Consider the following 27,643-nt stretch of genomic DNA (forward strand, 5'->3'; position numbering starts at 1 on the left):
AACCCATAAGGTTCAATATGATGTCGGTCCACCTTTTGCAGCTATTACAGCTTCAACTCTTCTGGGAAGGCTGTCCACAAGGTTGCGGAGTGTGTTTATAGGAATTTTCTACAATTCTTCCAAAAGCGCATTGGTGAGGTCACATACTGATGTTGGTCAAGAAGGCCTGGCTCTCAGTCTCCGTTCTAATTCATCCCAAAGGTGTTCTATTGGGTTCAGGTCAGGACTCTGTGCAGGCCAGTCAAGTTCATCCACACCAGACTCTGTCATCCATGTCTTTATGGACCTTGCTTTGTGCACTGGTGCACAGTCATAATGGAAGACGAAGGGGCCCGCTCCATTGTCCAAAATGTTTTGGTATCCTGGAGAATTCAAAGTTCCTTTCAATGGAACTAGGGGGCCAAGCCCAACTGTACGGTACATTTCGGACTGCATTGTGCCGAGTGTTAAATTTGGTGGAGGAGGAATTATGATGTGGGGTTGTTTTCCAGGAGTTGGGCTTGGCCCCTTAGTTCCAGTGAAAGGAACTTTGAATGCTCCAGGATACCAACACATTTTGGACAATTCCATGGGATGGTACTTCAAGTTCATAAGTGAGTAAAGGCAGGTGGCCAAATACTTTTGGCAATATAGTGTATATATGTATTTTATATATATATATATGATATATATATATATATATATATATATATATATATATATATATATATATATATATATATATATATATATATATATATATATATATATATATATATATGTATGCATATATATATATATGTATGTATATATATATATATATATATATATATATATATATATATATATATATATATATATATATATATATATATATATATATATATACATATATATATATATATACATATATATATATATATATATATATATATATATATATAAAATCCCCTTACGAGCAGGGAAACCTGCGAGACAGGGTTTTAGGGATGATATAGCCTCTTGTATTTTGATATAGCCTCTTGTATTTTTACCTGACCTAACGTGTGTGTGTGTGTGTGTGTGTGTGTGTGTGTGTGTGTGTGTGTGTGTGTGTGTGTGTGTGTGTGTGTGTGTGTGTGTGTGTGTGTGTGTGTGTATATTATTAAATACGCCAAGAGCTAACGACGTTACTGCCTCTGTGCCGTCTTCTTCCCCCACTGTACCGTAACAATAAGAACTGATACATGTTTAAAGCCTGTGGTGGACTGACCTTGCAGCTCTATCCAGCTGTAGCCGTGTGAAATCCCCATGTTGGAGTGCAGTTTGCACATGTAGCGGTTTGTGGCGGCGCTATCCTGCGGCTGCACTTTTGCAAAGATGAGCAACAGCTGGCCTTCATCGTACTCGCATCGGAAGTCGCTTCGTATGTTTCGGTGGTAGCTCAAATTCCCCTTGCCGTCCAGTCGACACAAAATCTTGCCGTTTTGGGACCACTCCATGTGCTTGACTGACAGCCCGTCCCTCCGTGACACGTTGCAGTTCAGTGCAACCTGCTCGCCGCACTCGGCTGTAACGTTGTTGACCATCACCAACGCTGTGGACAAACATAGGCATTGCAATGTCACAAATAGTCCATCGCTCTTTAATGGTCACAACATGCGGGCTACATCTAGTGGTATGCCAAAAAACACTTAATTAAATATCCAAACACAGTGTTACTGTTCAAACGATGTGTAATGTCACACTCGCCAAAAATATTAGATATACTTGTTAAATAAAACCTCTGCCTTGTTTTTAATGGATACTTAGGCCTACCGCGCTACTGTATTTTAATGTTGGTCATTATGGTGGTACTTGCACAGCCAAGTGTTTTCTGAGGTGGTGTTTGGTGAAAACAAATTAAGAACCCCGATTAACCCCTCCATGACCGTATTAATACACTGCAAAAACTGAAATCTAAGTAAGATGAAATATCTCAAATAAGGGTGATATTTGCTTATTTTCTGTCTGATAAGATAATTCTTCTCACTAAACAGATTTTATGTTAGTGTTGTACTTGTTTTAAGTGTTTTGGTCCTAAATGATCTCAGTAAGATATTACAGCTTGTAGCTTAGATTTTATGACCTATATTGAGTAAAACATGCTTGAAACTAGAATATCAACTGTTGCAAAGCTGTGTCATCAACACTCACAAGTATAAAGCTACTTTTTTAAAGTCATAATTTCTTATTTCAAGCATGAAATAAAAAATCATGATTTTGACACAATTGTGTCTCATAATTAAAACAGATGACTGCCAAATGGACTTTTCTGTTTTATTTTCAATGAAACAATAGAAAAGATGTACTCCTATAGTAGTGCAGTTGGCACAGTACAGTAAACTGACAGTTAATATTCAAACATTTGACATTTCAAACAATTTTGAACAGAAATAGTTCATGCACATTCAGATAAATTCTTCAAAATTACAATCTAAAAAAAAATGGTGCACTAATTGATTGAAAGAGCACGCACTTGGCGCGATGATGTCATGCTATCGATGGGAACATGCCTTTTTAGACAATATGATTTGCCTGAGCGGCTCATAGACCCCGATAATAATAAGAGGTTGCCTTGTTGCCTTTCCATTAAGAAAAATAAACTAGTTTTTTGTATAAGTTTGCTGGTTTCACGAAATGTAATGCAGAGTGCATATCATTATCTCAAGATAATGGCACTAGCATTTACTTAATTTAAGAATATTTTTTAACATATAGAGAAAAAAGGTCTCATATTTGTTTTTTCTATCAAGAAAAGTGCACTTGTTATTAGTGAGAATATACTTATTTTAAGGTATTTTGGGGTTCATTGAGGTTAGCTAATTGTACTTGTTTTGGAAAGTCTTGACGAGCCAAATTTTCTTGTTCTATTGGCAGATAATTTTGCTTAGTTCAAGTAAAATACCCCTACTTTTTGTAATTTTTTTCCTTGTTTTTGAACACTGACATTTTGCAGTGTAAGGAATTAACATTATTGTCTTTTTCATAAAAAAATTAAAAATATTTAGTTACTTTATTCATCGCATGAAGAAGCAATTGTGGCTCGATGGAGTGAATTACTTTGCAGCAACTAGTATGTGGTTAGAAGAACAACACCACGACGTCAGCTACGGAAAGTTGCTGCAGTTCCGGGCAGAATTATTCAGCCGAATACAACACTGGTATGGAAACTGGAGTTCAGAACATAAAAGGGGATTTTCCAATCCTTTGTTTGCAACCCTTTGCACATATGAATAATTAATATAGTGTGCAAAAAGTAAAAAGAAAGCAATATTAAATGTACATAAGTATACATTTATATATAATGTTTTTTATACAGTAGTGGTAGGAAACAAGTTATGCCCATACCCAAATATGCTAGTATCAGCAGTGTTGGGAGTTAGAACGCCATTATTGTTTTGCAGTATCAAGCAGAGGTGGGACCAAGTCATTGCTTTGCAAGTCACAAGTAAGTCTCAAGTCTTTGCCCTCAAGTCTCGAGTCAAGTCCCGAGTCAAGACAGGCAAGTCCCGAGTCAAGTCCAAAGTCAAGACTGGAAAGTCTCAAGTCAAGTCACAAGTCCTGCATTTTGAGTTTCGAGTCCTTTCAAGTCCTTTTAACCACAGACTAATATTTTTACACAGATTGTGTATGCTTTTAAAACGTTGTATTTATTTATTAAAACAAGTGCATTTGAAATTGCAGGAAAAAAAATAGTACTGACATTGCAATTCATAATAGCACTATAAACCAGTCATTTTAATAGTGTAAACAATTTTAAACATTTAACTCATTCCTTTACAGAATAAACACATTTGCAAAAACAAGTGCAACTGTACTTATTTGTACAAAAGTGTTAACATTGTATTTCCGTGGCATATTGCATTGTAACTAGTTCCACAGCAGTTTCTATTCTGTTCTTACCTTATCTCATTGATCTCATCTCGTACTGTATGTGTGTTGATGTGTGCGTACACATGAAAAACATAACAAATACATGAACATAACAATGAACAGAGTTGTACTTTTTAGATGTCAGGGCCCTATGCAATATGTACACATATTCTTAATATAGTATACATTTTAACTGACCTTTATTTGACTATGTTTGTCTTTTTGTAGGTGGCTAAAATACGCGGTGCTGCTGACCGCCGTCTAACGTTACGTTACTGTGGTTGATACATTGACTAACGTAACGTTAAGTGTAGGTACCTCATGCAACCCTGCTTAAAAAAAATCACTTGACAAAAAGTATGAATAAGGTAGCGAACTGCAGTGGACGCAACAGATTGCCGTGTTTGCAATGACGTTATAACCATAGACATCTTATAAGTAGACGCAGCATTGGCTGCTGTGACGCGAGCAATTTGCATCTTGAAGTGGTGATGAGGAGCCGGCGAGCAGCCTAAACTGACAGTTGACAGGTAGAAAACAAAGATGCCGGGCTGGTGTTCAGCGTTTTCCTGCTCAAATGAGCGGACTGTTGAAAATAGGAATCGGGGGATTACTTTTCACAAGTAAGATTTAACATTAATGTACTATTGGTTGTATTTTATGAAAATAACATTACCACAGAGTTGAGAAGGAGCAAAGATCTTCAATATTTGTATGTGAAAATCACAAAGAAATCTTCTGGGGGAGGATGACGCCCCTACAGGGGTTTGGTTTACAAACTTTCAGCCCCACCTAAAACAAAATTCACCAGCCGCCACTGATTATGATGCATTCTCATTTTAGGCAAAATATAAGACAATACTTTCTTAACAGTATAATTGTAACCAGGAATAAGTCTTCAAGTAACAATATTCAAATACTAACATTGTTGGGTAAGACAGCATTTGGTTTTATTCTGAATCCAGTGAAACAGATTGGTGGTTTTAGCTGATATAAAGACTTTCAGGTGTTTATATATGTTTAAGTATTTGGCAGACGCTTTTAACCAAAGCGACATACATAAAAAATACATATATAACAATCACTGTAAACATGATCATTTAGGGGAAGAATGTAATACAAAATATCAATACAAAGTGTCAAGACAGAATAAACTCTCTGTTGCTGCAGCAACAGAGATACAGTCTATAAGATATATAGATATCTAATGTATTCATACATTGTTTATGTAGGATATACGCATGTATATATAGCCTAATCATATTGTTTCTTCAACTTAAAAATAGCTGACCCTTTTTCTCCCCTTCTCTGGGCTTATATTCCCAGTTTTGATCTCGGACGTCTGGTCACTTATAGCATATAAGAATATTTTATTACTGTTAAGCAAACCATGAATAATAAAACATGTTTCAGTTATCATAGCTACACGTATGACAAAAAAGCGCGTGAAAATGAGTGGTATTCAGTGAGGTAAAATGAATTAAATGCACTGACAGTTCATTGCTCCTGCCAAATGAATTGCACTGAGTGGAGCGGATCACCACTCCAAGATGGCGGCCCCGCGTCTCGTCTGCGCCAGTAAGCAGTAGCGCTCCATGCTGCGTCTACTTATAAGATGTCTATGGTTATGACGTTAGCAGTGAGTTTGCAGCCTCACTGATTTAACTACACAGCAAATAAAAGTCACGTTACTTAGCCAATAAACGTTAGCTTACATTCAAAACTTACCCTTCTTTGTGCAACTTCAAATGTCGAACAAAGTTGGAAGTTGTTGCGTCTCCGTCTGTAATATTCGAACTGCGTGATTTGCATACGGCAATTCGTTTTTTGTTGACCAAGTCGTAGTTTTTATACCCGAGCAAAACCAACTTTGGTATAAATCTTTCTCACTGGCGCGTTGTTTGACAACTCTTGTTCATTGGTTGTCCTGCAATTTGATTGGATGAATGCTGTGGGATGAAAACAATCTAGATCTAATTTGATTGGCTGTTGTACTGAGAGCACACACGCTGACAGGCAGCACACACGCTGATAGATAGACAGACACGTACAAAATGAAAGCTACGGAGCGCTACCAAATAACTTTTTAAGCTTTAGGTTTTGGGGAAAGTAGCAAGTCATGTCAAGTCAAAAGGCTCAAGTCCAAGTGAAGTCACAAGTCATTGATGTTAAAGTCTAAGTCGAGTTGCAAGTCTCTTTACATTTTGTCAAGTCGAGTCTAAAGTCATCAAATTCATGACTCGAGTCTGACTCGAGTCCAAGTCATGTGACTCGAGTCCACACCTCTGGTATCAAGTAATTAGGAATTCCTCGGGGTGTCCCGATCCTATATTGAAATAACATATCAGCAAAAAATGTAGATATATATATCTGATTATATTGGCTTGTGTCTAAAATCTACCATACAAGCAGTCACTTAGCCAGTTAACAACTGATTGTCCTCCAATTGTCATGATCTCTCATCATTATCAGTTTTTGGTTGTTTGTTTTATTTCCTGTTCAGCTCTTTTATTTTTGTTACATTTTCTGTTTGCCTTTTTTTTTTGCTTCGACTTCTGTCCGAGCACTGGCTCCCACACCTGTCCCTGATTGGAAATCAGGATGCTTTTTATGCTATCCCTGGACAAAACTGGATTATTGTGCTTTGTTCTTTGCTGCACAGCGATCCATATGCTTATTTTGCACTTCCCTGGTGCACCAGTTTTGTTTTTGCAATTAAATAAATGTTTGCTTGCACTTTGCCTGCGGTCGCTGCATCCCGGGGTACAGATCAACAGCACTGAAACGTAACTCCAATAAACACAAAAGGTCGGTCTTTTCCTGTATCTTAGTGAAGTCATTCACAAAAGTTAAATGTGGTAGGTTATAGGCCACCAGGAGTTAGAAGCTACACAACAGCTAAGCACATAGTAGCACACAAGCTACACATTCGTAATAAGTATCCTAATCTAAACAATATCGCAGTCTAAATTTTTTTTTATCAATATAAACAAGTATCAAATAATTATAGTTGCATACAAGTCACAGGTGGAGAAAATCCTCAGTGCTGAGCTCTGTAGAACTTGCACCTGGCTCGCTGACAACAAGCTATCCATCCACTTGGGTAAAACAGAATCCATCCTGTTTGGGTCCCACATCAAACTTAAGAGAGTCAATCACTTCACCATAAAAGTAGGTGACAGTGTCATCACCAGGAAAGATGAGGTCACCTACCTAGGTTCCATTCTAGAGGCTAACCTTTCCTGTGATAAAATGGCAACCAAGGTAATCAAAAAGGTTAACCAACGAACGAGATTTCTCTACAGAATTTCCTCTCTGGTCAACAAAAGCACCTTGAGGATTCTGGCGGGAACTCTCGTTCAACCCTTTTTCGATTACGCATGCACCTCCTGGTACCCTAGCACCTCCAAAACCCTCAAATCTAAACTCCAAACATCTCAGAACAAGCTAGTCAGGTTACTTCTAGACCTCCACCCCAGATCCCACCTCAATCCTACCCACTTCTCTAAAGTGGGCTGGCTCAAGGTGGAGGACAGAGTTAAACAACTTGCACTGAGCCTAGTCTATAAAATCCGCTACACCTCCCTGATACCGAAGTACATGTCAAACTACTTCCTTAACGTAAATGACCGCCATAACCACAACACCAGGGGGTGCTCCACTAACCACGTTAAACCCAGATTCCGAACTAACAAAGGTCTTAACTCATTCTCTTTCTATGCCACATCAATGTGGAATGCGTTCCCAACAGGTATAAAAGAAAGGGCATCTCTATCCTCCTTCAAAACCGCTATAAAAGTTCACCTCCAGGCAGCTACAACCCTAAACTAACACCCTCCCCGGATTGCTAATAATCAAATGTAAACAATCAAATGCAGATTCTTTTTCTTATGCCTTCTGATCTCTCTCTCTCTCTCTCTCTCTCTCTCTCTCTCTCTCTCTCTCTCTCTCTCTCTCTCTCTCTCTATGTCCACTACTTGATGTCCATATCCCCACCCCCCCCACCCCCCCTCCACACTCCTGATTGTAAATAATGTAAATAATTCAATGTGATTATCTTGTGTGATGACTGTATTATGATGATAGTATATATGATAGTATATATCTGTATCATGAATCAATTTAAGTGGACCCCGACTTAAACAAGTTGAAAAACTTATTCGGGTGTTACCATTTAGTGGTCAATTGTACGGAATATGTACTTCACTGTGCAACCTACTAATAAAAGTCTCAATCAATCAATCAATCAAATTACACATACAAAGTCTCTAAGGCAGCAGCATATTAGGAAGTATCCAGTAACAAACGTGTCCGCATCATGCAACCTACAGCATAAGACAATTCCAAATGGTTCATAATAAACATGTATATTTCACACAACAAAATAATAAAAGTATGTTTAATTCCTCCGGATATCGTATCTGATCAATACAGGTATTATACAATACAGGCTCCAATATTGGTATTGTATCGAAAGTAAAAACGTTGTGTTGGGAGACCTTTAGTAAATTACTATTTCAAACGTTACAACTAGTGTTGTCCCGATACCAATATTTTGGTACCGGTATCAAAATTATTTCGATACTTTTCAGTACTTTTTGATACTTTTCTAAGTAAAGGGGACCACAAAAAATTGCATTATTGGCTTTATTTTAACAAAAAATCTTAGGGTACATTAAACATATGTTTCTTATTGCAAGTTTGTCCTTAAATAAAATAGTGAACATACTAGACAACTTGTCTTTTATTAGTAAGTAAGCAAACAAAGGCTCCTAATTTAGCTGCTGACGTATGCAGTAACATATTGTGTCATTTTCCATTTTATTATTTTGTCAGAATTATTAAAGACAAGTGGTAGAAAATGAATTAATAATCTACTTATTCATTTACTGTTAATATCTGCTTACTTTCTCTCTTAACATGTTCTATCTACACTTCTGTTAAAATGTAATAATCACTTATTCTTCTGTTGTTTGATACTTTACATTAGTTTAGGATGATACCGCAAATTTGGGTAGCAATCCGATACCAAGTCGTTACAGGATCATACATTGGTCATATTCAAAGTCCTCATGTGTCCAGGGACATAGTTCCTGAATTTATAAACATAGTATACTTTTTTTTTCAAACGAAAGAAGATTTTGTGTTGCCAAAAAATATTGACATAATCATACTAGATACGCTACTGTACTTGGTATCATTACAGGGGATGTTAGGTGTAGATCCACCAATGGTGCTTGTTTACATTTTGACGCCTGTGAGCTACGGTGTGTAGTGAAGCATGTTTAGCTATTCCTCGTCCTGCAGGGTTGATACTTGTAAGAAACATACTTTATTTGTCGCCAAGGAGGCGAGGATTAGTGATTTAGAAGTAGCTAAAACACTGCCGACAGCGGCTGGACTTTAGCCGCTAGCTAGCTTGCCATGTCTTAAAGCACCTCTTCCTGAGGGCGTTTCAGTGTTATAACTTCACCTTTATTGTTAGTTTTTGTCATGATCCGTGGTCTGGATCATGTTTTTGTTATGTTCTGTTAGTTTTGGACTCCATAGTTCCTGTTTTTTGTGCACTCTTGTTTGTTTTGGTTGCCATGGTTGCGTATTAGTTTCACCTGCCTCTTGTGTTCGGGACGCTCACCTGGCTCTAATCATGAGCCTGCCTTTGCGAGTCAGTCGGCCTGGCGTCATTGTTTGTGTCATGCAATGCCATAGTTTATGCTAAGTGTTTACCTCATGCCTTGCCAAGTAAGTCGTGTTTGTTTCATGCCATAGTTTATGCTGTTTGTTTCATGCCACAGTTTCGTGTTTGTTCCACGCCATAGTTTATGCTGTTTGTTTACCTCATGCCCTGCCAAGATTTCTTGAGAAGATTAAAATATGTTCCTACCTGCAAGTCCTGTCCGGAGTGATCCATTTGCATCCCAGGGAAACAAACCTCGTAGCAAGCTGCGACCCCCCCCGTCGTGACAGTTTTTAAGCCAAAATGCGTCCGTTCTCCCTTTTCTGTCTACACACTGTATCTGTTTGTAAGTACTCCGTGATTGTGCACTGCCGAACATGCTCCTCTGCTTGTAAACCAGCAATGACATGACATGACAACAACAGGGGGGGGGGGGGGGGGGTACCGATACTTTTCAGAGGCGGTATACTAATGATTCATTAGTATCGCAGTACTATACTAATACCGGTATACCGTACAACCCTAGTTCCAACATATTTACTAATACCTATAGTAAAACGTGTCACATTAATATTGTAGCGTTCCGACAGAGTCCAGACTAAACTTTACTCTGACCTTAACACGACAACAGAAGTGCACAGTTCCAACAAATTGCTCGCCATCTCTCGACACAAACACAACACTTCCCCGTTCTCCACCAGTCACTTTCACACAGAGTGCATTCTGGGACATGGGAACACTAAGCATCTACGCAAAATTCAACAGGCCGTTGCGTTATACTCTGACATTTGAAGGGTTTTTTTTGTTTGTTTTGTTTTTAAAGTAACCCAATAATGACTTTCCCTGGTAACTACCGTATTTTTCGGAGTATAAGCCGCACCGGAGTATAAGTCGCACCTGCCGAAAATGCATAATAAAGAAGGAAAAAAACATATATAAGTCGCACTGGAGCCCGGCCAAACTATAAAAAAAACTGTGACTTATAGTCCGAAAAATACGGTAATTGCATTTGTAACGGAGTAATTATGTTACTAATTCAACTACGCTTTTGGGAAAGTAACTACAGTGTAACAAATGACTTATTTTATGTAGGTGAATTCTCTCCTTTTTTAAGTTTACACAGGCAGCCCTGTTTAATCAAAATGTTCCGAATCCAACAAATCTAATTAAATTCCAAGCCCACATACCTTGGAGTGAAAGTGACAACTCAGCGAGAATGCAGGCAGTGAGCAGCCTTGTAAGCTTCATCATTGGTCCTCTGCGAAACAGAACATTGGGTGAAAAATAAGAACACGAAGCAAAGTCGAAGAAGAAAAATGTGTCGCTCGTTTAAAGGGCCGCACACATTTTAGAAAGCCAAACATAATAATAATAATAATAATAATAATAATAATAATAATAATAATAATAATAATAATAATAATAACTGACCTTTCAGTGTTTCTCAGATGACTGTCGGGATCTCTGGGGTTTTTTGGACTCTGCCTTACTCACCGCTCCCTGTGCAAAGAATGTTGATGATTAAAGTTATAAAGAAAAAGCAAGCGTGTCGTGACTAGTGAAGGAGTGTCCTGGAAGCCAAACAACGACGGTAAATAAGGCAGTGTAGTGTTTGGTGGATGTGCTCAGAAAAGTGTAAAGTCCAAAGGCTTTTGATGAGTCAGTGACACATCCCATAAAAGACTTCTTTGTAATAATGCTTTCGGTTCAGTGGAACAAACTCCTTGTTTGCTTGTGTCGTCAGCTAACTGGTTTTGATTTTGCTCAAGAGCTCCCCCTGCAGTTGTGAAATTAATTATGGTAACTGGCGTGCTAATTGCTAGTTGACAACACGCTAATTGGTAGCTATCCTAAATACGAAAAATATTAGGTAACACTTTAGTATGGGGAACATATTCTAAGTAACACAGACTTAATTTAGAGTTATTTGGACACTCGGGGAACATATAAGGATTAGGGTTACTAATAAGCAATAATTTTGAGGTTATTGAGGGAATACTTACATATATACATACATATACACATACTGTACATATACAAGTACATATATATACATACACTCATGCATATAATCACGTTTCATCAAACATAAATTAACGATGTTGCCCTAGGGTAAACTGGATAACACATGGCACACTGACAAAGCTTATACTATTGTTACTATAACAATCTACAAGGTTAATATAGTTGGCCTCTTTTCCTTCCCCTCCATTTATCTGCTTTCTTTTGTATCTCTAGTTATCATTACATATATGTATTGTTGCATTTGAACAATTGTATTGTTGATAATAGAGGTAAATTATTGGTATTGTTCATTATCAATAGTGCTATTTCTATTGGTATTTGTATTGATCCATTTGTAGTGTAATAATGCTCATTGTCATTTCTGTATTATTATTTATTTCACTAACTGCTTCTTTGCTATCACTTTTACCATCATTTTTGTACATATCGTATGTGCTGATGTTGTTCTGTTGTTAAGTTAAAGTTAAAGTACCAATGATTGTCACACACACACGAGGTGTGGGGAAATGTGTCCTCTGCATTTGACCCATCCCCTTGATCACCCCCTGGGAGGTGAGGGGAGCAGTGTGCAGCAGCGGTGCCGCGCCCGTGAATCATTTTTGGTGATTAAACTCCCAATTCCAACCCTTGATGCTGAGTGCCAAGCAGGGAGGTAATGGGTCCCATTTTTTATATTGTTGTTATTGTTGTGTTTGCTGTTGTTGTTTTTGTCTCTCTGTCTTATCCCCCTCTTGTCCCCACAATTTCCCCCTCTGTCTTCCCTTTTTTCTCTTTCTATCCCCTCCTGCTCCGCCCCGGCTGCACCAAATAATGATATAAATACATTTAATAAAGTCAAATACAAATAAGGCAACAAGAGAAGTATCCCACACTTCTCTTTTGTAAAGTAAATTTGTACAACCGATATGTGCATCTACATCGACTATATGATTTGCCTGAGAAGCTGGACAGGACAGAAAAAAAAAAGAAAAAAAAATAATTAAAATAAAATAAAAAATAAAATAAAAAATTGAGGGAAGACTCTTAGTTAATGGCTTACTGGTTGTATAATAAGGCCATGCAGAATAAGGCATTAATAAGTACTTAATAATGACTAATTAAGAGCCAATATGTTACTAATTTGCATGTTAATAAGCAACTACTTAATGGTGAATATGTTCCCCATACTAAAGTGTTACCAAATATTGTGTTATCATAAATAAATTAATATTAATCACATCGGGGTTTAGGCTTAACCCGGAAGACGCAGGCATTGTTACATGATCTGTGATTGTGATGAGAGGCAGCCACTTTTGCTTCAAAACACAACTTTGGATAAAACTGTTGGTGTTGCAGCGACCAACGTTCTTATCATCGGCGCACATCAAAATTGAAATGCCATCTTAAAGCCAAACACGTACTCAAGATTTGTGCCGCCAGCATGAATGATACATCGACAACAAGCAGAGGAGAACGCTGCACTGGCAGAGTTTACCTGCGTCAATGTTCTATTCCGTGTACCTCGTAAACACTTTGAGTTTGAACAGTTTCTTAAAGTGGATCATTTAGTACATTGTGATTTTGAGAAAAAACCTAGTTGCGATGTTCTTTTCGTCCAAGATTGCGATTCGATTTACGATTTTATATTTTATACAAAAAGCACAAAGCTGCAAAAATAATGAGTGAAGGAATACATGTTACTTTTAGCCTGAAAATCAACAAATTCTTGTCTCTTATATGACTTTTTTCGTTCGGTTTGTACTTCATGAAGTTTTGCATTTGTTTTTTGGGGTTTTTTTTGTTTGTTTTCATTATATTTGGATGTATTTGTTTGGTTTGTAGGCTTGTACATCTGGGCTATCCATTAAGGGGGCAGGAAATATACGATTTTCTTCATCCTGTTCCTTCTCAAGCATAGGTGTGTAAAAATGTGTTTAGTTGCTAAAGTTTAATCGTCTATTGATCAAAAATGCACATCAATGAAGGAGATAAATAAAAAATGAATGAAAAAAAAAAGGTGCCACACAGAACGATATGCAATAATTTACTTTGGCTTTATGCAGACAGACTTAGAGCTTTTGTCTACATCATGCTCTTTAACTGAAGAAATATTCGATTAAAACTATACAGCGCTTATAATGTAATGTAATCATAATATATAATAATGCAAGTAATCATTTAAAATGATATAAACTTGTATTTCTCTTTACTGTAGAATTGTTTACCATTGTACTGTCATTGGAAGGTACATAACTTTATCCTAAATGAATAAACCAAAAAATTAACTATTTTCTGTTAGCAAAAAATTTACCTAAATCAGGGGTGTCAAACATACGGCCCGCGGGCCGGGACAGGCCCGCAAACAGGTTCTGTCCGGCCCGCGGGATGCGTTTGATAAGTATGAAAATGAGCTGACAGTTTTGAATGAAAGAAACTGTCCACTGGATGTCGCAATAGCAATTATTTGTATCTTTGTAGATGATGCTACATATGTACAGAATTAATCACATGGTGTTAGCACAACTGTTGAGGAAAATGAGTAAACTACATAAATACCATCCTGTAATTTGATTTTGATATACCTTTTTTTTAATCTTGATAGATTAAAAAATAACACCAATTAGAGCATTTTAAAACTCTACCAGACTCAATTCCACCTATTTGACTGATGAACATTATTACATCATTTATTCAGAATGTATAAATAACAAGAAACGAAGATAGAATACTATTAACCGCAACATGTAAGTGTAAAAAACAACAACAACATTATGATTTGTACATTTTCAGAATATTTTTAAACAAAGAAAACAATCTGAAGTTGTCTTTATTTTTAGGTTATCATGCCATGATTTTACCAGTTTGGCCCACTTGGGAGTAGATTTTTCTCCATGTGGCCCCCAAACTAAAACTAGTTTGACACCCCCGACCTAAATAGATTTTGAACATCTTAAAGTGCATTTGTTTTGCCAGAGGGGAAAATTAGGTCTTTTTGTTCATTGCTATCACATTATCTCTTTCGCTCATTCGTCCATGTTGATGGGCTCATATTGAAGCTGAAATATTCCCACAACAGGACCTCTGGCTTTTTAATCTTATTTTTTTCCTCCATACACACACACACACACACACACACACACACACACACACACACACACACACACACACACACACACACACACACACACACACACACACACACACACGCACGCATGCGCGCAAACACACACACACACACACACACACGCACACACACACACAATCCTGTATTTGTTACCTTCTTGGGACCTCCGAAAAAATGCCTACCTCTTTAGGACCACCCTTTCTAGATATATAAAGATTTGTATTTACAACATTAATAATATATACATACTATGCAAATATAAAAAAGGTAAACTTTTAGTTATTTTTTTGTTGTTGAATTTTTTGTTTGTATTTGGTTTTTAATCTTTGTTATTTACTTCAAGTTATTACAGTATGTGTCTATATACGTATTTATTTATTTGTTTTATTAATGTTGGCCAAAGGGGGTGCATTTAAATTTCCTTACACACACTTATTACATAAGTTGGCCAGAGGGGGAGCACTTCACATTTTTACACACACATGTTATTTCATATGTTAAAACCGACACACAGTCAATTTGAAAAATCCCTCCTTTTTGGGACCACCCTAAATTTGAAAGATTTCACCACCAGGGGTGCAAATGAGACATTTTCTATTAGATGCAATGGTTTTCCTTATTGTGACCATGATTTAGGTCCTAACTTGTTCACCGGTCCTCATATGGAAGGTACTCCTCCTTGTTGATGTCTCAAGAAGGGTAGAAATACAAGAACACACACACACACACACACACACACACACACACACACACACACACACACACACACACACACACACACACACACACACAGGTATCTTAAGATTGAACATACAATCTATTAAATAGCTAACATGTTAAGAATTAATCAACGATACAATTCTACACATTGAGTCTATTAGAATGCCAGCAGTTAATCAATAGTCGATATACCAGTGTGCAACTTTTTAAACATCACACAATGCTTTTCTTTTCGAGGAAATTAGATTTTGTTGTTTGTTTTCATTGCTGCTATATTAACTGTTTTTTAATACATAAACAAGGTTCATTGTTTTTTTTTTTTAGCACTTTGCCTTTCCTTTCTTTAAAATGACAACATAATTGGGTTTTTTTTAGCACTTTGCCTTTCCTTTTTTTTAAATGACAACATTTTGTTAGTCATTTACATTTTTGTACCAACTGAATGAGCAGCATAATTACAGTATAAATACATATTTATGAATGAATTGGTCATCTTTGTTGTTAGTAAGCACATTCCTAAAATAACAAGCTGCATTCAGAAGTCGATGGGAAAAATTAGAGCCATTAAATATGTGTACCCTATATTATCTGATTAGTCGGCTAATCGCTTAGATCAGGGATCCCCAAACTTTTTGACTCGGGGGCCGCATTGGGTTAAGACAATTTGGCCGGGGGCCAAGCTGTATATATATATACACTACCGTTCAAAAGTTTGGGGTCACATTGAAATGTCCTTATTATTGAAAGAAAAGCACTGTACTTTTCAATGAAGATAACTTTAAAGAAATACACTCTATACATTGCTAATGTGGTAAATGACTATTCTAGCTGCAAATGTCTGGTTTTTGGTGCAATATCTACATAGGTGTATAGAGGCCCATTTCCAGCAATTATCACTCCAGTGTTCTAATGGTACAATGTGTTTGCTCATTGGCTCAGAAGGCTAATTGATGATTACAAAACCCTTGTGCAATCATGTTCACACATCTGAAAACAGTTTAGCTCGTTACAGAAGCTACAAAACTGACCTTCCTTTGAGCAGATTGAGTTTCTGGAGCATCACATTTGTGGGGTCAATTAAACGCTCAAAATGGCCAGAAAAAGAGAACTTTCATCTGAAACTCGACAGTCTATTCTTGTTCTTAGAAATGAAGGCTATTCCACAAAATTGTTTGGGTGACCCCAAACTTTTGAACGGTAGTATATATATATATATATATATATATATATATATATATATATATATATATATATATATATATATATATATATATATATATATATATATATATATATATATATATATATATATTCCGGGGCAGCGTAAAGGACAAGTGGTAGAAAATGGCTGGATGGAAGGATATATATATATTTCTCGCGCACTAATTGACTTAAGGAGCGCGCACTTGCCTTATCGATGGAAAAATACATTTTTAGACCTGAGCGGCTCGGAGACACCGAGAGGAACAAGCGGTAGAAAATGGATCGGAAAGGACAGATTTAAAAAAATAATGATACAAAAAAATTAAAAACACATTTTTTTAACTTGGGACTTCCCTCGGGGCAGATTGTGGACGTGGCCCGCTAGCCGTAGTTTGGGGACCCCTGTTTCAGATAATAGTTGACTAATCGACTATCAAAATAATCGTTAGTTACAGCCCTACTCGATATCCATTTCAGCCCATCATCCTTACAACTATCCGACATCTGCGGTTCCTTCTCAAAGGTTTCTTCTTTTTCCCCAGTTGGGGTTTTTAGAGTTTCTCCTTGTCCAGGTGTGGTTTTAGACCAGGAGATGTCCTTTGAGACACTTGTGATTTAAGGGCTGTATAAATACATTGTGATTGATGGATTGATAACCAACCAAAAATGCCACAACCCCCCTCAGTACTTCAACAGACCCCCTGTTGAAGACCTCTGCTGTCATGAATTGTGTTTCCACAATTTCCTTAGGAGATAATAGTTTCAGACTCCCAACAATTCAAAGGTCTACAACCTCAGAGGTCCTTCTGTGCATGGTTCCTGTGTACGTACGTGCAATTACAGTGTCAGATCCAGCATCTTCCTCAGCTTTGCGGCGCCGCGGTTTTGTTTACGCAGCGTGTCAACGTTTATCCTGGACTTTAATTGCTGCAGGCACCAGATTACCCGTAATGCCGAGCATTATCTGCGGCTTTAGCGGGATTTACTGCAGGTCTGTTAAACTGCTGAAGTTGTCCAAAACCGGTTGAATGAACGTTGACACTAATCCTGTGGTCAGCTGAAGTGGCAGCTATGTTTATATGGCGACTGGAGAGGTAAGGTGAGACCTCTGCGATCCTGGGAAAGGATGACAGAAGAATTATGTTCAAGGTGCCCAGATCCCCCCCATTCTGTGTGGAGTTTGCATGTTCTCCCCGTGACTGCGTGGGTTCCCTCCGGGTACTCCGGCTTCCTCCCACCTCCAAAGACATGCACCTGGGGATAGGTTGATTGGCAACACTAAATTGGCCCTAGTGTGTGAATGTGAGTGTGAATGTTGTCTGTCTATCTGTGTTGGCCCTGCGATGAGGTGGCGACTTGTCCAGGGTGTACCCCGCCTTCCGCCCGATTGTAGCTGAGATAGGCTCCAGCGCCCCCCGCGACCCCAAAAGGGATAAGCGGTAGAAAATGGATGGATGGATGGGGTATATATACATACACACATCCCTCTCTTGTCTCATAAGAAGGTGACGGTCTATAAACCCTGTACACATTATTGAATTATTTACTGTTGGTGAGTCCTTTTATAGTCTGAATATTTCAGTCCCTTCATGAAACACATGGAAACTAAAGTGGCATTCGGGGACGTTAAGTTCAAATATGTACAAAAGGTAACGAGGCCATGACTCAATGGCCTACAGCAGGGGTGTCAAACTCGTTTTAGCTCAGGGGCCGCATGGAGGAAAATCTATTCCCAAGTGGGCCGGACTGGTAAAATAATGGCACGATAACTGAAAAATAAAGACAAAAATAGAACAAGCACATTCTGAAAAACGTACACATCACAAATAATCGTCTGGACAAAACACTTCAAGTTTGTTGAAAGTTCTGAGGAAATTGGTGCAGCTTCAAAAACACAATGAGCTTAGACTTGGTCTCAGTGTATCTACAAAGCCAGGATTAAACTTTGTAAATCACAGTCTTTCTGGGATTGAACAAAAAACCCAACATGTAAACTCTTCTAGGTATCAAATACCTCCTTTGTCATGTCCAAGTGTCAATCCAGTGCTAACTCAACAAACCGTAAGAAACAGAGGTAAAAACTATTCAAAAGTAGAGATAATAATATAATAATATAAATATCGGCCTGCCAATAAATGCTTTAAAATGTAATATCGGAAATTATTGGTATATTTTTTTTAATTATCGGTATTGTTTTTTTAAAATTATTTTTTATTAAATCAACATAAAAAACACAAGGTACACTTACAATTAGTGCACCAACCCAAAAAAACCTCCCTCCCCCATTTACACTAATTCACACTCATTCACACAAAAGGGTTGTTTCTTACTGTTATTAATATTCTGGTTCCTATATTATATATCAATATAGATCAATACAGTCTGCAAGGGATACAGTCCGTAAGCACACATGATTGTGCGTGCTGCTGGTCCACTAATAGTACTAACCTTTAACAGTTAATTTGACTCATTTTCATTAATTACTAGTTTCTATATAACTGTTTTTATATTGTTTTACTTTCTTTTTTATTCAAGAAAATGTTTTTAATTGATTTATCTTATTTTATTTTATGATTTGTTTTTAAAAAGGACCTTATCTTCACCATACCTGGTTGTCCAAATTAGGCATAATAATGTGTTAATTCCACGACTGTATATATTAATATCGGTTGATATCGATATCGGTTGATACCAATAAGAGTTGGACAATATCGGAATATCGGATATTGGCAAAAAAGCCATTATCGGACATCCCTATTCAAAAGGGTTAAGTTTTCTTGTTTTTGACAGAGACGTTATGGGGGAGTAAGGGTTCCAAATGACCATGTGTTGGAAGAAGAAAACATAAAACGGCAGGTTTTAAGTTTCATGTGGATCGAGGAGGAGGAGCCACAGTCCCCCTTTACTCTGTACCTCTTGCTTGGCCCAGATATAAACCGTTTGCTTGCCTAACAGAATTGCTATTGTGACATCCAGTGGACACATTTAGAACAGCAGTTTCTTTCATTAAAGAAAAATGCAGCTCATTTTAATACTTGGCAAAGTCATCACGCGGGCTGGTTAAAACCTGTTCGCAGGCCGTACGTTTGACACCCCTGGCCTACAGAGACATGTCACATGTTTTCTTTATTATTTTTTTCCACAATACTAGCCATTCATGCATGATGTCCTGTAATTTGTCCTGTATTCCCAGCAGGTACATTTTGATAACCAATTATGAAAAAAGTTTAGTTTTTCAATTTTTTAAATAATTTTTTTAAGAATCAATATTTTGATTAAAAACTTGTATTTATATTATCAATATCATGAAGTATTGCATTTGTATACATTCTTAATTGCTTCGTACAAACCCCTAAACCAGTTAAGTTGGCACGTTGTGTAAATTGTAAATAAAAACAGAACCTTTTCAACCTATATTTAATTGAATAGACCTCAAAGACAAGATATTTTAACGTTCCAACTGGAAAACATTATTTTTTGCGAATATTAGCTCATTTGGAATTTGATGCCTGCAACATGTTTCAAAAAAAGCTGGCACAAGTGGCAAAAAAAGACTGAAAAAGTTGAGGAATGCTCATCGAACACTTATTTGGAACATACCACAAGTGAACAAGCTAATTGTGAACAGGTGGGTGCCACGATTGGGTAAAAAAGCAGCTTCCATTAAATAGTGGAAACCAACATTGAATGCCTGTGACCTTGGATCCTTCAGGCGGTACTGCATCAAAAACCGACATCAGTTTGTAAAGGATATCACCACATGGGCTCAGGAGCACTTCAGAAAACCATTGTCATTAACTACAGTTGGTCGCTACATCTGTAAGTGCAAGTTAAAACTCTACTATGCCATTTATCAACAACACCCAGAAATGCCGCCGGCTTTGCTGGGCCCGGGCTCATCTAAGATGGACTGATGCAAAGTGGAAAAGTGTTCTGTGGTCTGACGAGTCCGCATTTCAAATTGTTTTTGGAAACTGTGGACGTCGTGTTCTCCGGACCAAAGAGGAAAAGAACCATCCGGATTGTTATAGGCGCAAAGTTGAAAAGCCAGCATCTGTGATGGTATGGGGGTGTATTAGTGCCCAAGGCATGGGTAATTTACACATGTGTGAAGGCACCATTAATGCTGAAAGGTACATACAGGTTTTGGAGCGACATATTTTTCCATCCAAGCAACGTTATCATGGACGCCCCTGCTTATTTCAGCAAGACAATGCCAAGCCATGTATTACAACAGCGTGGCTTCATAGTAAAAGAGTGCGGGTACTAAACTGCCCTGCCTTTCGTCCAGACCTGTTTCCCATTGAAAATGTGTGGAGCAATATGAAGCCTAAAATACCACAACGGAGACCTGTTGAACAACTTAAGCTGTACATCAAGCAAGCATGGGAAATAATTCCACCTGAAAAGCTTCAAAAATTGTTCTCCTCAGTTCCCAAACGTTTCTCAGTTCGAATAATCTTGTCTTTGCTGTCTATTCAATTGAATATAAGTTGAAAAGGATTTGCAAATCATTGTATTCTGTTTTTATTTACAAATTACACAATGTGCCAACTTCACTGGTTTTGGGTTTTGTAAATTTCTATCCTAAATATTTTGAAGCTGCAATTGGGTTAGAGTTGAAGTTGCTCTATAACGTTTTTTTTTTCTTCATCAGACTGATTGACATACAGTAATTTTTGCAAATAAAGTGTTAAAAAAACCTTTTAAAAAATACTTTTTTAGGCCAACACTGCGCACATAAGTCATACATCTGCAGCCAAGAGGAGATTTGTAGCCTGTTTTAAAAAAGTTTTATTATAATTTATACCCCAAATAATATACTGTATATAATAATGTTGAATCAACAATCGATTTTGAATCAAATCAAAGCAAAGATTCTCCTCTCTAGCCGCTACCCTCAAAACAACCCCCGCCCTCTAGCTTGACAGCTAATATCGGATGAGCTGGAATTGGATAAAAGTCAACAGAAGATTTAGGTCGGACAGAAATAGTCCATGTTGTTTATTTTAGGATCACACTAACACCGGACTCTTTGGCCAGAGTCCCAGCTCAGTCGGTAAAGAAAGAAATAAAAAAATCACAAAATTGCAATCCATCTCCAGTCAATGTGCGAGTTCCGTTCTTATGAAGGCAATATAAATTTGAGTTTTGTGTCATTTGGAACTTCTAATCTAAATCAACACCGAGTCCCTCACTCTGTGCACAGAACACATGGAAGGCACATTAAGTGCAGTAATAAGATGATTAAATACAAGCATGAAACGAAAAATCTAGTTTATGTCTGTGTTTGTCTTGCACACTGGACGAGGTATTGCAAGACGAGCTCATTGGAAGGAGTAAGTGTCAATAATGAGACCACTACACCACTTAAATAGTTATATCACTATCTATTTTATAGAAGAACATTTCACAAAATCAAGAATACCGCCTTTGTCCTTGATGATGGTCACAACAGTCCGTGTATAGACTAAGCATGCAGACCTTGTGGTTGGAATTTATCCACTTTCGAAGCATTTTACGATGTCTGATTTCACTTCACTGTTGACCTTCCTTCGACAAATGATGGTAGTGTGTCGTAAGTTAACATGCTCCTCTGCTCGTTAACCCAGCAATGTCATGACGTGATGGCGCACCGTCATGCCCGTTAGAAAAAATAAATTACAAAATTGGGAACCGGTGATTTTCAGTATCGTACCGTATTTGATTCATTAGTACTGCAAATATATATTTAAACATATTGCTGGGTATTGTGGCCAAACAGCTCAATTTTTATTTCATCTGACCACAGAACTTTCCTCCAGAAGGTCTTATCTTTGTCCATGTGATGTCAGATGAAACAAAAATGTTGCTGTTTGGCCACAATACCCAGCAATGTTTGGAGGAGAAAAGGTGAGGCCTTTAATCCCAGGAACACCACACCTTCCGTCAAGCATGGTGGTGGTAGTATTATGCTCTGGGCCTGTTTTGCTGCCGATGGAACTGGTGCTTTAACAGAGAGCAAATGGGACAATGAAAAAGGAGGATTACCTCCAAATTCTTCAGGAGAACCTAAAATCATCAGCCCGGAGGTTGGGTCTCGGGCGCAGTCGGGTGTTCCAACAGGACAATGACCCCAAACACACATCAAAAGTGGTAAAGGAATGGCTAAATCAGGCTAGAATTAAGGTTTTAGAATGGCCTTCCCAAAGTCCTGACTTAAACGTGTGGACAATACTGAAGAAACAAGTCCATGTCAGAAAACCAACTAATTGAGCTGAACTGCACCAATTTTGTCAAGAGGAGTGGTCAAAAATTCAACCAGAAGCTTGTGGATGGCTACCAAAAGCGCCTTATTGCACTGAAACTTGCCAAGAGACATGTAACCAAATATTAACATTGCTGTATGTATACTTTTGACCCAGCAGATTTGGTCACATTTTCATTAGACACATAATAAACTCATAAAAGAACCAAACTTCATGAATGTTTTTTGTGACCAACAAGTATGTGTTCCAATCACTCTATCACAGTAGTTCTTAACCTTGTTGGAGGTACCGAACCCCACCAGTTTCATATGCGCATTCACCGAACCCTTCTTTAGTGGAAAAAAATATATATATTTTTCAAATTCAAGACAAAGTTATATGTTATTTTTACTGGTGCACAAAATGGTCCGTGCATGAACATCACCGAGTTCAATTAACAAAACCAACACAGTGCATGAACTCACAACAAATTACACACCTGAAAATCAGTGTGACTTCTGCTGTTGCCGTATCCATAATACGCCGATAGGGAGAAGTTTTTATTTACACGATGAGTCGGGTGTGTCTTGACCTCTGCGGCGGAGGCTCCACCGAACCCCTAGGGTTCAATCGAACCCAGATCTATCACCAAAAAATAAGAGTTGTAGAAAGTAAGACAGCCATGACATTATGTTCTTTACAAGTGTATGTAAATTTTTGATCGCGACTGTATATATATATATATATATATATATATATATATATATATTAGGGCTGCAACAACTAATCGATTAAATCGATTATTAAAATAGTTGCCGATTAATTTAGTTATTGATTCGTTGGATCTATGCTATGCGCATGCGCAGAGGTTTTTTTTTTGTATTTTTTTATTTAAAAAAAAAATTGTATTATTTATTTTTTTTAATAAACCTTTATTTATAAACTGCAACATTTACAAACAGCTGAAAAACAATAATCAAAATAAGTATGGTGCCAGTATGCTGTTTTTTTCCAATAAAATACTGGATAGGATAGAAATGTAGTTTGTGTCTTTTATCCGATTATTAATCGAAGTAATAATCGACAGATTAATCGATCTTCAAATTAACCGTTAGTTGCAGCCATTATATATATATATATATATATATAAATATATATATATATATATATATATATATATATATATATATATATATATATATATATATATATGTATGTATGTATGTATGTATGTATGTATGTATGTATGTATGTATGTATGTATGTATGTATGTATGTATGTATGTATGTATGTATGTATGTATATATATATATATATATATATATATATATATATATATATATATATATATATATATATATATATATATATATATATATATATATATATATATATATATATATATATATGTGGTGGCCATTTTTGTGTTGTTCATATTTCGGGAGTCCTGCTTATATTAAGTTAAATTAATTATTTTTTGTTTGATGAATACTTGGGCCTACTGCGCTACTGCACTTTGGTGTTGGTCATTGTGGTGGTGTTTGATGGATGCTCGGGCCTACAGTGCTACTGCACTTTGCTGGTGGTCATTGTGGTGGTGATTGATGAATACTTGGGCCTACTGCGCTACTGCACTTTGTTTGTATATATATACGCACACAAATATATATAGAGCTGGAAGTTATCGGTACCGGCATGAAAAAAAAAATATCACTCACAGCCAGGCTCCATCTAATGTGAAAGTCCCCACAAAACAAGTAGCTTCAAATAAGCGCTAGAAAGGGTGAAAAGTGCTGCAGCCACAAAGCTCCACTGTGGCGGCGATTAGCCTCGCCACTTCCACATTGGGAGAGCATTGTGCTTCCACATCTGCCGCTTTGTGCCACATCAATCGCGGCATTATCTGCCGCGTGCGACTGCCTCTTAAAAGAATGTAATTACATAATTGTGATCGGGGGAGCAGCTGCAAGTCACAGCTGGCGGCGACTTTGACGGCTCGGGCGGACCGGGCCGAGAGAGAAAAATCCGAATGTAAAAAGCCGCTTGATGTTTGCTTTGATGGCCTCGGCGAGGAAGTCGTCTTGACACGGAGCTCAGTCTAATCGTGGTGAGAGTTTGCGGTAAATGACAGCGATTCATCCAAACACTATTGGAGGCCTGAAGTGAAGCGGAAATAACCAGATTTCTTCAAATAGTGGCCTGCTGTTGCATATATCTTCTATTTATGCTGTCAAACTGCATTGGGGATCACTTCTCCAGCGCTTAAACACCAAATAAACAACTGGTGCACTGTACAAACCTCCATTGTAAGTTCACAGCACATTGCTGGCGAATAAATGCATTACTTTTAAGGAATTTTACTGTGAAATAATGGTTAATAGCTGTGAAATATAAGGGTCATCATCATTTGTTGTAATGTTACAGTACATTATGATTACTGTTAAATATATCTGTGTAATTCTGGTAAACTTGATGACGAACAAAATTGATGTTAGCATCAAATCTACCATATTTTTCGGACCATAAGGCGCATTAAAGGGGTCATATTATGATATTTTTTCCACATTTAAAACATTTCCTTGTGGTCTACCGTATTTTTCGGACTATAAGTCGCAGTTTTTTTCATAGTTTGGCGGGACTTATACTCAGGAGCGACTTATGTGTGAAATTATTAACACATTACCGTAAAATATCAAATAATATTATTTAGCTCATTCACGTAAGAGACTAGACGTATAAGATTTCATGGGATTCAGCGATTAGGAGTGACAGATTGTTTGGTAAACGTATAGCATGTTCTATATGTTATAGTTATTTGAATGACTCTTACCATAATATGTTACGTTAACATACCAGGCACATTCTCAGTTGGTTATTTATGCGTCATATAACGTACACTTATTCAGCCTGTTGTTCACTATTCTTTATGTATTTTAAATTGCCTTTCAAATGTCTATTCTTGGTGTTGGGTTTTATCAAATACATTTCCCCAAATAATCCTTCTTTATTATGCATTTTCGGCAGGTGCGACTTATACTCCGGTGCGACTTATACTCCAAAAAATACGGTACTTCAGTGTTTTTCAACCTTTTTTTCATTCAAAAAATACGGAGGCACACCACCAGCAGAAAACGTAAAAAAATGAAACCCCGCTAGGTCGTCGTGCCTTATTTTGAGTTTGTTGGTGTTTTCCTGTGTGTCGTGCTTTAGTTCTTGTCTTGCGCTGTTATTTTGGTGTTTTCCTGTAGCAGTTTCATGTCTTCCTTTGAGCGCTATTCCACGCATGTGTTTTTGTCTTAGCAAGTAAGGCTATTTACGTTGTTGCTATCCTTCTTTGTGTGGACATTGTTGATTGTCATATCATGTACGGATGTACTTTGTGGACGCCGTAAGTTTTTGCTGTCATCCAGCATTCTGTTTCTGTTTAATTTGTAGCCAGTTCAGTTTTACACAAAAAAACCTTATCGTATTGTTATTTTGGGGTATTGTGTGTAGAATTTTGAGAACAAAAATTAATTTATTCCATTTTGGAATAAGGCTGTTTTTTGTGAAAAGTGAAGCTCTGTGGATACTTTCCGGATGCACTTTATATCATTATATGGGACCTTTGTTGGGGTGGGGGGTGCACAATCTCACTACTACCTGGGGCGATAAATGACCTCAAGCCGAGCCTGAATAGGAGACTCATACCAGACAACTTTACGGGGAAATACGTTTGATTCCCCAACCCTGATGTCTTGGTGTGAGTTATTGTCAAGCTGCAGAGTTCACGTTAGCAAAACAGATCGTTCTACCCTGCATAATCAGACTATTTGCTGCCATAAATCTCGCTCGCTCTCCAAGGGAAGTTAATTCCAGGCATCAGCTCATCCTATGAGGACAGAGTAAATGGTGTAAACACCATATTTGTCCCCTGTATGGCCCCTAGTGATGACAATATATGTAACGCAGTGCCACATTTGGTGGCCCCCGAAACTCATCTGCCTGCGGAGTCGAAGTTTTGAGCCATGCCACTGTTTGCTTACACACTTTCTCTGGCCCCTGAGACGTGTCAGTGCTGAAATACTGCGTACGCCTTGATTTGGCTCCGCTCCCAGGTGAGATTCTAGCTCTTAAAAGCTGTTTTATGATAGTAAGATTAAAAGTGGTTCCATCCAGAAATTTACTTCCAGCAAGAACTGTATGACTTTTTATGGCCCGATACTTAAAAACAGACTTATTTGATTGATTTATAAAAATAAGTGATTGCGTTAATTATAGTAAGGGCATCAAGCGCCATTAACAGCCATTCACTCTGTTGTATTTACTAATAAGGTTTCACATACTGTATGTACAGTAATGTTATCACCTGGAACTAACCATGTAAGTGCACATGTTATTTCTGCTGGACAATAACAGACTTTGCACCCCCTGATACAGACAGTATTTGCCACACTCAGTGATGCTACAATCAATCATTAGTTGTGCAGGGTTGGATAATCTGCTTGATATACACTGTAGGTCAGGGCTATTCAACAGCAAATTGAAGAGGGCCGCGGTTTCAAGAGCGCTCAGGGGCCGTACATCGAAATTCAGGTGTTTCTTTCGAAAAAATATTATATTCTTTTGCGATTGTGTTTACTTAATTGCAAAGTAAACACGTTCGGTTTTCACGCTGCACTGTCAATAAATTCAATATTCTTCTACTCAATTCCAGCGTGAGCAGCTAAACAGTTAACAGAATGAAGAAACAGAAGCTCCAGAAGTGTTGTTGAGGACTGATGTTCCTTCTTTTGAATTATTTTCAATCAATCAATCAATCAAAGTTTACTTAT

General features: G+C 37.5%; 1 protein-coding gene and 1 long non-coding RNA gene across 3 annotated transcripts in view; one reads left to right on the top strand and one right to left on the bottom strand.

The window, feature by feature from the left end:
* LOC133633581 (uncharacterized) overlaps nucleotides 1-27,643 on the top strand; it is a 129,065-nt gene that overhangs the window by 29,506 nt on the left and 71,916 nt on the right. The gene's annotated exons all lie outside the window — the stretch shown is intronic.
* Nucleotides 1-27,643, bottom strand: part of LOC133633580 (uncharacterized) — a 57,994-nt gene that overhangs the window by 11,090 nt on the left and 19,261 nt on the right. Inside the window, exons 2-4 of one of the 2 annotated variants that reach the window (XM_062026154.1) lie at nucleotides 10,982-11,050; nucleotides 10,738-10,808; nucleotides 1,232-1,555 (exon numbers count right to left, since the gene is read on the bottom strand). In XM_062026154.1, coding sequence (XP_061882138.1) covers nucleotides 1,232-1,555; nucleotides 10,738-10,801 — 388 coding nt within the window. In that variant the 5' untranslated portion in view covers nucleotides 10,802-10,808; nucleotides 10,982-11,050. Of the gene's footprint in view, nucleotides 1-1,231; nucleotides 1,556-10,737; nucleotides 10,809-10,981; nucleotides 11,232-27,643 lie in introns of those variants that run through there. The other variant, XM_062026153.1, reaches the window with a different exon arrangement.

This window comes from Entelurus aequoreus, linkage group LG18 (assembly GCF_033978785.1).
Source record: "Entelurus aequoreus isolate RoL-2023_Sb linkage group LG18, RoL_Eaeq_v1.1, whole genome shotgun sequence".
In the NCBI taxonomy this organism is placed as follows: Eukaryota; Metazoa; Chordata; class Actinopteri; order Syngnathiformes; family Syngnathidae; genus Entelurus; species Entelurus aequoreus.